Here is a 14,276-nt window from a genome sequence, read left to right on the forward strand (position 1 = left end):
GTCCCAGCCTCCCCTTCTGACATGAGATGCGTCTCTCTCCTCCCCACCCCATCACCATGAATGTGGCCCTGAGGGACTTGGGGGGTTTCTGGGCCTGGAGGGGTCTGCCCTCAGGGGCGTCCACTTGCTCCTGTCACGTTGGTCTTGAGGCCTGAGGGCTGTGGAGGCCCCTCGAGGCTCACTGTCGGCTTCCCTGGGCTTGCAGGCCCCAGACGCCTTCCCTTCTCACCTGCACAGCGCCCCCTACTGGAGCTCTTTCAGACCCCCCAGAATCCCCTCCCCTGGGGGCCCCACACACACACACACTCACCAAGCAACAGCATCTCTGCCACATTCCTTCTGCAGCCTCCTCCCTGACCCCCTGGCCTCTACCAGGCCCCAGACCCTCCCTCACAGCAGGATCTCGTCCCAAAGACCCTTTTCCAGGGCCCTCCAGCTGGACCCGGTGATGGTGAGACCCTCCCCACAGCAGTAGGATCTTGTCCTGGGCGACACTGCAAGTCCCTCCTCTGCTCACAGCCTGCCTGCCAGGCTCACTTCCCTGGAGGAAAAGCCTCAGCCCTGACTGGCGACCTCCTTAGGGGGCTGAGACCCTCCCACTTCCTTTACCTAGGGAAGAAAGGAGAGGAGGAGGGCCTTAGTCTGAGGGGAGGGGTGAAGGGTAGGGAGACTCCAGTTCCACAACTCAGCTTGTGGGGAAGGGGCTTCTGAGCTCCACACACAGCAGACCCCACCCCGTTGTGGGATGGGGTCTCTCCTCAGCAGGGGCAGACAGCTGGGCAGACCAGGGCTGGACTCACACGGGCCTGTGGGGAGGACAGCGACCCTGAACACCCAGGACCAGACAGACTTCAGCCCCTCCACCTCCTCAGTCAGAGGGAATCTAGGACTCTTGAAGCACAGACGGGGTCCTGGGCCAAGCTGATGGCGAGTTTGGGTCCTTGGGAGGCTCTGGAGCTCACCCTTAACACACAGAGTAAGGTGGCTGGGCCTTCCGCTACATGCAAGGGGATGCAGGAAACCACAGGCTTTCAAATCGCTCATGCAGACTGTGACTGACCTGTGCCCCGAGGGACTCAGGGGTGGGTCTGGAAGAATTCAACTGTTTTAATATTAATTAGACACAACCAGCAGCCACCCTGAAGCTAACCAAACCTCCCTACAAGAGCTCCGCCCATGACCTTGCCTTAATTTTCATATGAAGATCCCTTCAGGAGGAGATTAAGCGTCGTTAGGGTGACCTGCAGTGTCTGCAGAAGCACGTTTTCCAACCGAACCTGCGCAAGTGAATACCCGCCAATCTCTTTTTAATATTCATTCCCCAACCGATAAAAGTTCCTGCTTTCTTAGGCTGATTCCTCTTGGCCTCCTATTTGCTGCAAATACGCTTTACTTTGTAGACAACTTCCACTGGTGTAGAGTTTTATTTAACTCACCAGGAGGCGAGCCCACTTGGTTTGGTATCAGGACCTCTGGACGGGAATGGGGATAGGGTCCCCAGGGGTCCCCAGACCCCTGAGCCACCTGCTGCTCCTGTTGCTGCTGCTGGAGGAGTCGCGGGGGTTCCCCCCTGGTGAGCGCCTGGGCGGCGGTGGGGGATGGGGGGAGTCTGGGTGCGGATGGGGGACCGGGCTTTGTGTGGGGCTGGCGGGAGGAGAGGGGACGTTAGGACTTGCGGAGGGCGCGCTTGCAGGGGGCTCTACCGAAGGGGGCAGGAGTGTTTGAGGGGCGCGGCGGCGGGGACAGGAGATGTGGGGAGGGTCTGGCTGGTCCTCAGGGTGGTGGTTTCGGCGCCGTGTGTCCTGGGACGGAGGGTCCGCAGGAGGCTGGTGAGGGTCTGGGGGGCTGGGAGGCGCGGGCAGGGAGGACAGTGAGGGTTCCCCGGAGACACGCGGAGAGGGGGGCGGTGAGTGTCCGGGGCACTCCGTGGGGGGCGATGTCTGGATGGGGTGTCCGCAGGGAGCCAGGTGAGTACCTGGGGCCCGTGGTGGGGGACGGTGAGGGTCTCTGGGGAAGGCAGGGAGGCAGGTGAGGGTCTGGAGGAGGCAGTGTGGGGGCGGGAAGTGTGGGGAGGGGCTGGGATGAAACTAGCAGTGAGTGAGGGAAGTAGCAAGGAGCATGTGGGCGGCTACTGAGGGGGATCGTGAGCGTGTGTGTGTGTGTGTGTGTGTGTGGTCCTCTTGAAGCAGGAAGGTGATCAGCAGGGAAGCTGGTATTTGGGATCCATGGTAGGGGATGATGAGTATCTGGGGTCCACGGTAGGGGGCGGGAGGCTGAGGGGCTGCAGTATGGGGGTGGTAAAGGTCTGGGGAGGTGGACCGGCAGGGAGGCAGGTGAGGGGCTTGGGGGGCGCCAGATTTGTGCTGGCCTTATGAAACATATCTGGGGTGCTCTCTCGTGTTCCATTTCTGCTACAGTTTGTAAATATTGTTTTAATCTTAAGCGTTTGTTAGAATTAACCAATGAAGCCATCTGGGCCTGGAGGTTTTTTGCTGGGAAATATTTAATCATGGCCTTAATTTCTTAATATTTAAGGGATTATTAAATTTTTCTTCTTATATCAGCTGCGGTAAGATGAATTTTTTTTGAGAAATTTGTCCATTTTTATTGTATGTAATTTTCTATTTCACTGATTTCTCCTCCTATCTTTATTATGTCTTTTGACTTTTGTTGTGTATTTTATGTTCTTTCTCTAATGTCTTGAGCTCGAAGTTGAGAAGTTTACTATTTAGTCTCTTTTTCTCTACTATCTGCATTTAAGGCTGTTACTTGCTCTCCAGTCACTACTTTAGCTGCATTCCGAAGGTGTGATATGTATTGTTTTCATTCTCATTCAGTTCAAAATATTTTATAATTTCCCTTATGATTTCTTCTTTGACCCATGGACTATATCAAGTGTGCTGTTTAATTTCCAAAAAATTGGATGTTTTCCAGATATCTGTTTTTAAAATTGATTTCTAGCTTATTACTACAGTGGTCAGATAACATATTCCGAATGATTTCAATCCTCTGACACTTGTTGAATCACTCTTCATGTCTCAGGGTGTGGCTGATTTTGGCAAATGATCCTCGTGCACGTAGAAATGCCGTCTGTTGCCTGTGGGTCAACTGTGTCAAGTTAATTCTGTGCTTCAGACTGTGTACCTTACGAATTTTATGTCTGCTTGTACTCTGGTTATTGTGGGCGATGTGTTAACATCTCTCGTAGTGTTTTGGATCTGTCTCTCCTTTTAGTTTCGCTAATTTTGCTTTATGTATTCTAAAGCTATGTAATTGGAAACATACAGATTTATGACGGTGAAATCTCCCATTGCATGGGCCTCTCTTTACTCCCAAAATGCTTTTTGTCTTAAAACCTGATCTGATGTTAGCAGAGAGATGCCACCTTCTTCTAGTTAGAGCTTACGTTTATATCATTTTTCCATCCTTTCCATTACAGTCTTCTGATGTCTTTGTGTGACTCTTATAAGCAACATAATTTGATTTTGTGATTTTTTTCTTTTAATTGTGTCTGATGACTTGATTCTTTTACATGGAGTTTTTGGTACACTCACATTAATGTAATTACTGTTATGTTTGGGTTTATATCCACCATCTCGCTCTATATCTTCTGTTCAGCTAATCTATTTGTTCCTTTTTTTCTCCTTTTCTTTCCTTCTTTTGGATATCTAGCTTTTTCAATACTCCATTTTTTTCTTCTATTAATTTGTTAATTGTACATCTCTTAATCTTCTCACAGTGGTAGTTTTAGAGAATGCAGTATGTATTATTATTGTAGTCAAGTACTAATTATGACTTTTAAGAATTCCTAGATATTACTAGACCTTTAAACTCCGTTTCCCACCACCCCAAACTCTCACATTATTGTTGTCATAAACTTTATTTTATTTATTTATTTTGAGAGGAAGATCAGCCCTGAGCTAACATCCGCCAATCCTCCACTTTTTGCTGAGGAAGACTGGCCCTGGGCTAACATCCGTGCCGATCTTCCTCTACTTTATACAGGACACCGCCACAGCATGCCTTGCCAAGCAGTGCGTCAATGCACGCCCGGGATCGGACCTGGCGAACCCCGGGCCGACGCAGCGGAGAGCTCGCACTTAACCGGTTGCACCACCATGCCAGCCCTGTTGTCATAAACTTTAGTTGTACATACACTTTAAATTCCACAGAACATGAAAATGATGGTTCTACTCCTTCAATACTCATCGGAAATACTCACACAGTTGTTCTTTGGGGTTTCTGCCTGCATTTGCTTCTTTCATTCTGGGATAACATCTCTGCCTGAAGAGCTCCCATTGGCTTTTCCTTTAGTGCAGACCTGATAGCAGCGACTATGCACATTTTTTTTTCTTAAACCATCTTTATTTTGACTTCCTTCCAGTATAGTACTTTTCCTGGCTATAGATTTGTAAGGTAGTGGTGATTTTATTTCAGCACTTGGAAGATGTCATTTCACTGTGTTCTGCTTTCCGTCATTTCTGTTGGGAAGTCAGCTCTCACGTTCTTATAAAACGCTCCCTAAAATTAATATGTCTTATTTTCGTTGGGTGTTTTTATTTCCAATGTTTCTCTCTGTCTCAGCTGTTCAGTATTTTGGCCATGATGTTCTCAGGGGGCTTTGTTTCTCTTTATCCTGCCTAAAACTTAGAGCCTCCTGAACCTGGTGTTGATGTTTTGCATGTTCTGCACAATTCTTGGCTATTATCTCTTTGAATAATGCCAGTGTTGCATTTTCTCTCTTCTCTCCTGAAACTCCAAGTGATACAGATGAGAGGGTTGCACATGTCGCTTATGCTTAGCTTTCCCTTTTTCTCCTTTCATATTTCTCTAAGCTTCTCTTTATGTATATTCCATTTTCCTGTTCTCCAGCTCACTAATCCTGTTTTTCTCTGTCTAATCTGCTGCAGATCCCATCCAGTGAGTTCAAAACTTCAGATATTATGTATTTCATTTCTAGAATTCCCATTTTATCTTTATATATTGCAGTTCTCTGGTGAAATCCTCTTTCCTTTCAAATATGTTGCCCATTTTCTTAAACATATTAATATTAACATTTTTTCTGCTAATACCAACGTTGGGATCATTTGCAGGTTGGCTCCAATTCTCTGGGATCTTCTATATTTCTTGATTGCCAGTCTTGCCTTCCTGCCCCTTTGGTGTCGACAAATTCACGTTGAATCTTGCACGTTACCTACTATACACCAGTTTGGCTTCAGTTGATGTTATTTTCCACCCAGAAAGGTTTATTCTTTTCCTCGGTTCAACAGACCATACAAGGGCCTTATCGCCTCAATTCAATCAGGATCGACCTGGGTCAGCGCAAGGTCACAGTTCTAGTAGGATTCTGTAATCGGCATGTGACCTTCAGAGGTTTCAGCTGAGAGCCTGGCAGTTCTGCTCTTGGTCCTTGAAAGACTGGGAGATTTCTGTTCTGCCTTTTGGAGTTTCCCGGTTTTCTGCTTGTGCAGCTATGATCGCTATACATAGGTTTATTCTTTTCTTCGGTTCAAGAGACGATACAAGGGCCTTATCGCCTCCATTCAATCAGGATCGACCTGGGTCAGCACGAGGTCACAGTCTCCTGCTCTGTGCAGCTGTGATCGCTCAGTCGTGTCTGCTTCCGTCTCTCTGCCCAAATATACTCCTGCTTTCTCTTCCCCCTCTTAACGCCTCTCTAATCTCTTTCCATCCTAATCTTTTTGCCTGACCCTCTCTTCCTCTCATCCTGTCCATCACAAAACACTGCTTGGTTCCTCACATTCACCTCTGGGATGCGTCAGGACAGAATAGCCTGATTTAAATGACTCAAGACAGAGGCAGCTGTTAGAAACCTTGAATTGGCCGGCGAATCACCTACATGTCCTCCTCCCTCAGGAACCCACACTCTCCGCTACGACCTCATGGCCCTGTCCCTGCACAGGCCTGGGAAGCCCCAGTTCCTGGCCCTGGGATACTTTGACGATGAGGTCTTCCTGCGCTATGATGGCGAGAGCCAGAGGGCAGAGCCCCAGGGTCTAGGGATCAAGATGGACCTGGGAGCTGAGACCTGGGAGAGAGAAACCAAGGACCTGAAGGAGAAGGAGCGGCAGCTCAGACAGATGCTGACAGAGATCATGGGCCAGCAGGGCCAGGGCTCAGGTGAGTGGGGGCAGGGCCAGGGGCACGTGGCTCTGAGTCTGGTCCCTGCCCTGTTTATCCTGCAGCTGGGGGAGGGGAGGGCACAGCAAGGCTGGAATTGCACAGAGACATGAGGCCTCCCTGAGACTGCACCAGGTTCCTCACATTTGGGTGGAGGAGACAACATACCCCTCTGGGCTGGAGTCCTGTTGGGTGGAGAGGTTCAGGCACAGTGAGGTGACAGGTTGCTGCCTGGGGTGGGCCAGGCCTTCACTCCCTCCAGGCCACACTGGGCTGTGAGCTGCAGGGAGACAGCACTAGAGGCTCCTGGCGCTTGGGCTACAACGGGCAAGATCAGGACTTCCTCACCTTCTACTCACAGACCCTCACTTGGACGTTGGCCACGCCCTCAGCCCAGCGCATCAAGAAGCTCTGGGAGACCCAAGACCCCAGGGCTGATCTGGTTGAGACTTTCCTCCATGTGACTTGTCCTGCCCAACTCTGGAGATATTTGGCCTCCTGGAGGGGCCTCCAGGAGAATACAGGTACTGACCTGGGCGGGAGGGTCCACCCACTGAGTTTATCCCTGGTTCCTACAAGGAAGAGAACTTTCCTTTTGTTCTCTGAGTGGCTGTCCTGCACTGGCCTTAGGCTAGTTGCTGAGTTCTGACTGAATTGTCTGAGAAGCACACCCATATGTGTGGGTGAGGGGTCTCCTCTGGGCCCTTTGCTGGTCAATCAGCTGGAGAAGTGAAGTGCCCTCAAATGTGGGCCCAGATCTCAGACCTCAAGCCCCAGGAAGGCAGGAGAGGGAAACCTTTTCTCTCCAAGACCCTCATTGGTGGGATGTTGACTTGACAGGAAGAGACATCTAGGTTTGAACTCCTTGGCGGAGGCCCCAGAATGAAGCCAACCTGGTTGGAAACCAAGATAGAACAAAATATTCCGGCTCTGGAGCAAGGGTCCCATGTTCAAAGGCAAACCACACAGAATCCTATTACCAGGGTCAGTCCACTTCTATTCTGCTTTCACTTTTAGAAAAGTCCACTTTAAAGTTTCCTCCTCATCTAAGTCTTGTGACATAAAATAAAACGAAAGAGTAGATACTGTGTGTGTGTGGGCGGGGGTGGTGGTGGATGAAAATACCTATAATCAACCAGAGGTCTCCAGAGGAAGGTGAGGCCCAGTACGAAAAAATCGGGCTGTGACAGCTGGCCGTCCTTGTGGACAGTCCCTCCATCCCCCCGCAGCATGTGGAACCGATTCTGTTGGGAAGGAAGGAGGTACATTACCAAGGCAGGATTCTCATTCCCTATAGACCAGAGCAGCCCCTTTGTCCCATCAGTACCTACAAATTCTTCAAAACCGTCTGCAGAGCATCCTCAGTGGATCCAATGTCCCCTGAGAGCAGGGAGTTCGTCTTCTCTCAGGCTCTCCAGGTGGGCAAGGGCCGGACCCCCTCGGAGGGTCCTTGGGCTGTTGGAGCAGCGTGGGAGCCTCCCACAGTCCTCTCTCCACTGGGGACGTAGCCCCCCTTGAGGGGTGGCTGGGAGTGAATGCGCACGGGTCATTTCTAAGGGCTGCCTGGTTCCTGCTCTTGGTTCCCTGCAGTGTAAGGAGGGAGCGTCTTGGCCTCACTGAATTCTGCTTTGTCTCCCTCCAGATCCCCCGTCAGTGACTGTGACCCGCAGTAAGAACCTGCTGGGCAAGGTCATCCTGAGGTGCTGGGCTTTTAGCTTCTATCCTCGGGGTGCCATCCTGACCTGGCTTCGGGATGGGGAGCCCATGCACCAAGGCACCTTTGGGCCTGGGGTCAGCCTGCCCAGTGGTGACGGGACCTACCAGACCTGGGTGGACACTTGGATCCTCCCTGGAGAGGAGCAGGTGTTCACCTGCCACGTGGGACACTGCGGGCTGAACACCACGATCCCTGCAGTCTCTGGTGAGGAGCTGGGCTAGCCCTTGGGGTCCAGGGAGCTGGAGGCAGAGTTGGTATAGGATCCTCGTGTGAAGAAGGGCCCACTGGGTATAATCGAAGCCCATTTCATGGTGACCTCCAGGGCCTCAAGGTCAGAGCGCTTCCTGTGCGGCTGCTCCTGCTGCGGCTCCTCTCGCTGTGTCCACTGTCGCTGCTGTGCTGTATTTGGTGGTGGTCGAAGCCTAGATGAGGAAGCACACAGAGGATGTGAGAGCCCAGGTGAGAAGCACATGGGACAGAGAGGAGGACGGATCTGATTCTTTTCTGGGTGGTGAGTGGAGACAGCTCTCTTCCTGCTAAAAACAAGGCAACAGGCCCTAAACGGAGTCCCTTATGCTAAGTCCCACGTCATCACCAAAGCAAGATTTCACTCAGTGACAGTTTCAGCCCTCCCAGACATGGAATCTTAAACCCCTCAACCAGGAATCTGCTCATCACTAGTCAGGTCATCTGCCTGATAGACCCCAGCCATCACCTAAAGGAAGATGAGCTTGCAATAACCAAGCTGCCTTTTTGCCTAACATAACTTCCCTGTTCCTGCTCCCTTATGCCTAAAAATCTCTTGCCTTGGACAGCTCTTCGGAGATCCTTTCTATATGCTAGACAGGATACTGCCCGGTTGATGAATCTTTGAATGAAGCCAGTAAGATCTTTAAAATTTACTCAGTTGGATTTTGTTTTTTAACATTTCTTACCCAGGAACAGGAAAAGAATAGACAAGCCATCTTCCTGCTTACCGGATGAGGGAGACGAGGTGTGTATTACGAAAACTGGCTAAAAAACAAAAAAGATAAAGACCCAACCATTTATCCTGCCTTTCCAATTCACATAAGAACTGGACCTCAAGATATTCACTTAGTTGAGAAAGAGAGGTTTTTTTTTTGTATAGAAGTAGTCCATATAATAAAGATAGAAAAGCAAAGGCAGAGTGACATTATTACCACTTTGTGAGCCTAATGAATGAATGGATCTCAGCCGTAACCATCCACGGCTGCCAACCTGGCCACTGGAAAGACAGCTTGATATTGTGCACTTCCTGGTGGAAAGACCCTTGATGTCACTCCATCTTCGATTTACTGGAAACAGGAGGCAATTGACTGGAAACAGAGAATCAAGTTCAACCACATGGTGGACAGGTCCTTGGTAAAGGCACAGTCTTTGCGGAAAATTACAGGACAAACTACCTTATTCCTTCACCAAATAAACTGTCAGGAAACAAACAAACCAAAAAAAGATGGAGAGGGTACCTGAGGGTTACTGTATGTATTTAATATGATTACCTTTCCACCTTGTTATGAGAAGAAGTTAATCTTGTCAATTTGCTGTTTTCTTGTTTAACCTGAGGGGTGACTCAAGGGTCACAAGGATTGATGAGCTTGTTTTACAGAAGAAGGAGAATGCCTTCAAGGAAGTTACCATCACCAGATAACCAGCGGCCAGCTGCCGTTGATGTCCAAAAGTCAGATTTCCCAGGGGTTCATCAGGAGTGACCCCTTTGTTTCTCTGAAACTCCACCTCCCAAGCCCCTTAGCTCTATAAAACCCCCTGCTTTCTTCTTTTGTTAAGGTAGATTTCAGAGAACTTATTCTCCCACCTTCTTGTTTTGGCCAATTCAAATAAACCTTTCCCCACCTCCAAGCACTGATTTCTCAGTGATTGGCTTACTGCACATCAGGCACACAAACTTGAGATTAAGAGGTTCGGTATTAATTTTTGTGAGCCACCAGGAATCTCATGCCTGTGGCTGGCTGGCCTCCTGGTGAGGGTTCAAGTGATCAGTGGCCCCCAGCAGCTGCCCGGGCTTCTTTGCCCAGGGGCCTTCCCCTGCTGCTCCGTTCTTCCTGCTGGTTTCAGCCAGCCTCAGCGAAATGCTTCCTTGGAGTGGAGAAATGCATTGGACTTGGGTCTACTTTTGATTTTGCATTTGTCAGGTCTTGGATTTTATCTTTGCATGGGTGCTTTGGTCTTGTGTGCAAGTCACCTATAAGGAACACTAAAGTGACCCCTACCTCTAGCCCTCTGGGTAACTTTCTCCAAAATTTGGCGACTTTTAGCTACAAGCCCATGAAAAGAAAAAGGTCATATTCTGTTATAACATCCCATGGCCACAATGTTCTTAAGACTCTGGAGAAAACTGCCAGATCATGGATCCTTAAATTGGAAAAACCTCTAAATTGGATAAATTTTTAGAGAGCTCTCATCATACTTGTTTTATTGGTACCTATGAAAAGACCAAATTCAAAAGGAAATACAAAAAAAAAAAATGACTAGCCTTAAGACTGACTCAGTCTGCAATTAAATTGAAAAAATGTAAACGTATAAGTATTGATAAGATTATAAAGGTTGGAATGTTTGAGATAATTTTATATAAAGAGATTACATCAACTTTGCTTGAGTGTGTTCTGAAAATTGACATTATGTCTGGGTGAGAATGCCTCCCCTACCTAATATTATAAGACTTGTGGGTGAAGTCCTAATGAAAGCTATGACTGGAGGTATAAGTTGATGGAATTAAGTGATTACAGCTCTTTGGCATGATTGTGTTATAAATTGTATTGTGGGGATAGACATTGTGTCTCACTGGGGGAAACATCCCCCCAGTATTGATATTGTAAAACAGCATATAAATCTGCCCTTCAGGCAATGTTAATTAAACGTACTAAAGGAAGTCAATATGGTTGCCCGAGCCCATACAGTGTGAGATGTTTTTCTACCTGCTGATTATAGTGAACATTAAGAGCTCTTTTTAACTGTTTAAAGTAAGTGAGCTTTGGCAAATTAAAGCTTGTTTAAGTTTGTTGGTTTGATTGAAATAGGCATGTCCTCATTTTCAGAGAGATTCGTGGAAAGGACTCTGACACTTACTCTAGAATACAAGTTTCTGATGAACTTTCAGATCATAAAACTGAACTGAGTGAGAAATTACAGAACTCTAATGGGGAAATTGATGACTTCATGAAACTGCTAACAAAAGATAGTTATGGGACAACTGAACTGATGATGATGACTATAATTTTTATGACTTTCATTTGAAATATTGCCAATTTTTTAATGTTTTGTTTTTTCAGATTTAAGAAAATCTTTTTCTCTTTTCTCTTAAGCTAACTATGGCTTATACCAGTTTGTAAATTATATCTTTGTAAGCAGAATTGAAACATTTATCTTTTTCTCCCTACTTGATCCTTCCCAAATTTAGAAATTCTTAGTGAGTGAATATTCTTATTCTCATGGCAGTATAGTTATTTGCATAAGCTCAATAAGAATCTGTTCTCCTTGTAATGGGATGCAATTGGAAACATTGGTAATATTACCAAGCTTTGACTGGAATGTCACATTTGAGAGAAACATGCGTAGACTCTGATTTGACCAGATGGCTAAGAGAGAAAGATTGACTTTATGAAATAAAGCCCCTTGGAAATATTGGCCTGGTATCTTGCTTACAGGGTTCCCAGCAACCTTATGAGGTGAGTAAAGAATGTCACTTCCCTGGCAGGTGCAAAGAACTTCAGGATATTTTGGGGAATCTCAAGAGAAGAGAGGAAATCACTCAAATCTATGGGTTTTGCAGAGGGAGTCTGATAACAAGTCTTTGGATTGGCTTTCCTGGCCTTGAGAGGCCTTTAAAGTTTTTTCTGATATTCCTTATAAAAGTTCCAGCAAAGTAGATTTAAAAGAATCTATATGATCAATTGCTATTCTTGCTATACTTATGTAAATAATCGGGCCAAGCCAACCAATTAGTCTTAATTTGGCTATCTTTGGTAAAAAAAAATAAAGAGGGTGATTTCAAAGAGAAAAATTATGTTTCAGTAGAAACGATAATACACACTGGTGGATATTAGATTCTAGTTCTGTAAATTGTCTTTGAGGTTTCTGTTTTCTATCTGTAACCGGCTATTATGCTTCCTCATTGACTTTGACTCCCAAGCCTAGAAAGACAATTGGATTATTAGAATTTCTCAGATGTTGGCAAAGGCAAGTAATCTTTCTAGAAGTTGGATATGTCATTCCAAAACTTATTCAGTGCATGACCATGAGGACCCCTTGATAATTCCAGTTTATATTGTCTAGACTGGTTTTCAGGACTGTTCTCTTGGATTCCACAAGGGATTAGATCTATTCTTCAGGGACTATTAAAATTTGAGTTGTCTACAGTTCTTATTCTTCTGATTTGATATATGATGATAAAATGTGCTTTCAAATGTTGTACTAAAACTGTTGAACAAGGTGCAAAAATTTTAATAATGCAAAATATAATCCAATGTCCAAGTGTTTTCAGTCTAAGTTTGAAAATTTTCATTCCTCAGTTTCCCCATCTTCACCCCCTTTCCAGAGGAAGTAGCCAGAATGATTGACACCTCCCTTCCTACAAGAATGAGGAAAGGAAAAAAGACAATGGCAATTGAAGCCAGGTACCTGAGGGTTACTGTAAATACTCAGTAAGATTACTTTTCCACCTTGTTATGAAAAGAAGTTAATCTTCTCAATTTTCTGTTTTCTTGTTTAACCTGAGGGGTGACTCAAGAGTCACAAGGATTTATGAGCTTGTTTTACAGAAGACAGAGAATGCCTTCAAGGAAGTTATGCTCACCAGATAACCAGCCCCCAGATGCCCAGAATTCAGATTGTCCAAGGGCTTATTGGGAGTGAAACATGGATTCCCCTTTGTTTCTCTGAAACTCCTCCTGCCAAGCCCCTTAGCTCTACAAAAGCCCCTGCTTTCTTCTCTTGTTCAGGTGAATTTGAGAGAACCTATCCTCCCCGCCTTCTCATTTTGGCCAATTCAAATAAACCTTTCCCCTTCTCCAAGCACCAGTGTCTCAGTGATTGGCTTACTGCACATCAGGCACACGAATGTGAGATTAAGAAGTTTGGTATCAGATAGACTGAAAGGTGTTTAATAGACATGTCAACTGATTGAATGTCTGGATTTAATTTGGGTTTTTTGTTTGTTTTTTGTTTTTTTCTTTTTCCTTTTTTTGCTTTTATTGAGATATAATTGACCCCAGAGCATTGTATAAGTTTAAGGTGTACAGCCTAATGATTCTACTTAGATATATCATGAAATGATTACCACAATAAGCTTGGTTAACATCCATAATCTCCTATAGATACCAAAAAAAGGAAAACATTTTTTTCCTCATGATGAGAACTCTTTGGATCTACTTACTCTCTTACCAACCTTCAAATACCCCATCCAGCATGTTCACTGTAGTCATCCTGTTGTACGTTACGCCCCCAGGACTTATCTATCTTATAACTGGAATTGACCACCTCCATCCAATTCCCACACACCCCTGTCTGGACCTAATGTGGATATTGATTCCGAAGAATACAGTGCCAAGGAGAGTGGCTTTAGGATAAACCAGCCCTGTTGGTACTCAATTTGGACTTGCAGCCTCCAGAACTGTAAGGAAATAAATTTCTGTTGTTTAAGTCACCCAGCCTGTGGTATTGTGTTATGGCTTCCCTAGCAACGTTATACAAATGGGAAAATGGAAAAGAGAAAGGGGAACCACGAACAGTGCTGGGGGCAGGAGGCTGGGCCCAGCACTGCAGACTGAGGGAGATGACAGTGTCTCATGTGGAATGGGGCTAGCTTGATACTCGGCAAAATACCACAGGACACGGAGTCCCTCAGCCCCCAGAAGACCTGTCGGACCCCTCTGAGGGCAGGGTCCTAGGAAAGAGCAGGCTTTGCAGAGAGGCCTCTCATCTGGATCCCAGAGGAGTGAGTGACCTCCACATGCCTCAATTTCCACCTCTATAAAACAGGGATCATGGGGCCAGCCCAGTGGCATGGTGGTTGAGTTCACGTGCTCTGCTTTGGCAGCCCAGGGTTCATGGATTTGGATTACCCAGTGCAGACCTATACCCTGCTCGTCAAGCCATGCTATGGCGGTGTCCCACATACAAAATAGAGGAAGATTGGCACAGATGTTAGCTCAGGGCCAATCTTCCTCAAAAAATAAAAAACAAATTATCGTGTAGTACCTACCTCACAGGGCTGATGTGAGAATTAAAGGATTCAAGGTGAATGGGCTTTGAACAGCACTTAGTACATAATTGCTCCCTAAATGTATGTGATACGTCTCCACTCCCTTGAGAGGGTGGAGGATGACAGGCAGCTCAGAATTTAGGAAGACCGTCACCTGAAAACTGACCAGAGACGAGACCC

At 46.6% G+C, this 14,276-nt stretch overlaps 1 protein-coding gene across 5 annotated transcripts; it reads left to right on the plus strand.

Moving 5' to 3' along the window:
• The first annotated feature begins 1,349 nt into the window (after positions 1-1,349).
• On the plus strand, positions 1,350-12,909 carry LOC131397023 (MHC class I-like protein MILL1). Of its 5 annotated transcripts, none has more exons than XM_058529639.1 (6): positions 1,350-1,573; positions 5,878-6,141; positions 6,387-6,665; positions 7,784-8,062; positions 8,181-8,317; positions 12,406-12,909. In XM_058529639.1, the coding sequence occupies exons 1-5, from the start codon at positions 1,483-1,485 to the stop codon at positions 8,282-8,284; spliced, it is 1,017 nt and encodes a 338-aa protein (XP_058385622.1). In that variant the 5' UTR covers positions 1,350-1,482; the 3' UTR covers positions 8,285-8,317; positions 12,406-12,909. The 5 variants fall into 5 exon arrangements, with proteins under 5 accessions (XP_058385622.1, XP_058385624.1, XP_058385623.1 ...); XM_058529641.1 differs by having other exon boundaries at positions 12,432-12,909; XM_058529640.1 differs by lacking the exon at positions 12,406-12,909 and adding an exon at positions 8,798-10,047.
• Positions 12,910-14,276: the final 1,367 nt, after the last annotated feature.

The sequence above is a fragment of the Diceros bicornis genome, chromosome 34 (assembly GCF_020826845.1).
Source record: "Diceros bicornis minor isolate mBicDic1 chromosome 34, mDicBic1.mat.cur, whole genome shotgun sequence".
In the NCBI taxonomy this organism is placed as follows: Eukaryota; Metazoa; Chordata; class Mammalia; order Perissodactyla; family Rhinocerotidae; genus Diceros; species Diceros bicornis.

Coding starts and splice junctions, on each gene's coding strand:
- LOC131397023 (XM_058529639.1), top strand. CDS start 1,483: ATGGGGATAGGGTCCCCAGGGGTCCCCAGACCCCTGAGCCACCTGCTG. Junction 1,574..5,877: donor GTCGCGGGGGTTCCCCCCTG/GTGAGCGCCTGG, acceptor CTCCTCCCTCAG/GAACCCACACTCTCCGCTAC. Junction 6,666..7,783: donor GGGCCTCCAGGAGAATACAG/GTACTGACCTGG, acceptor GTCTCCCTCCAG/ATCCCCCGTCAGTGACTGTG.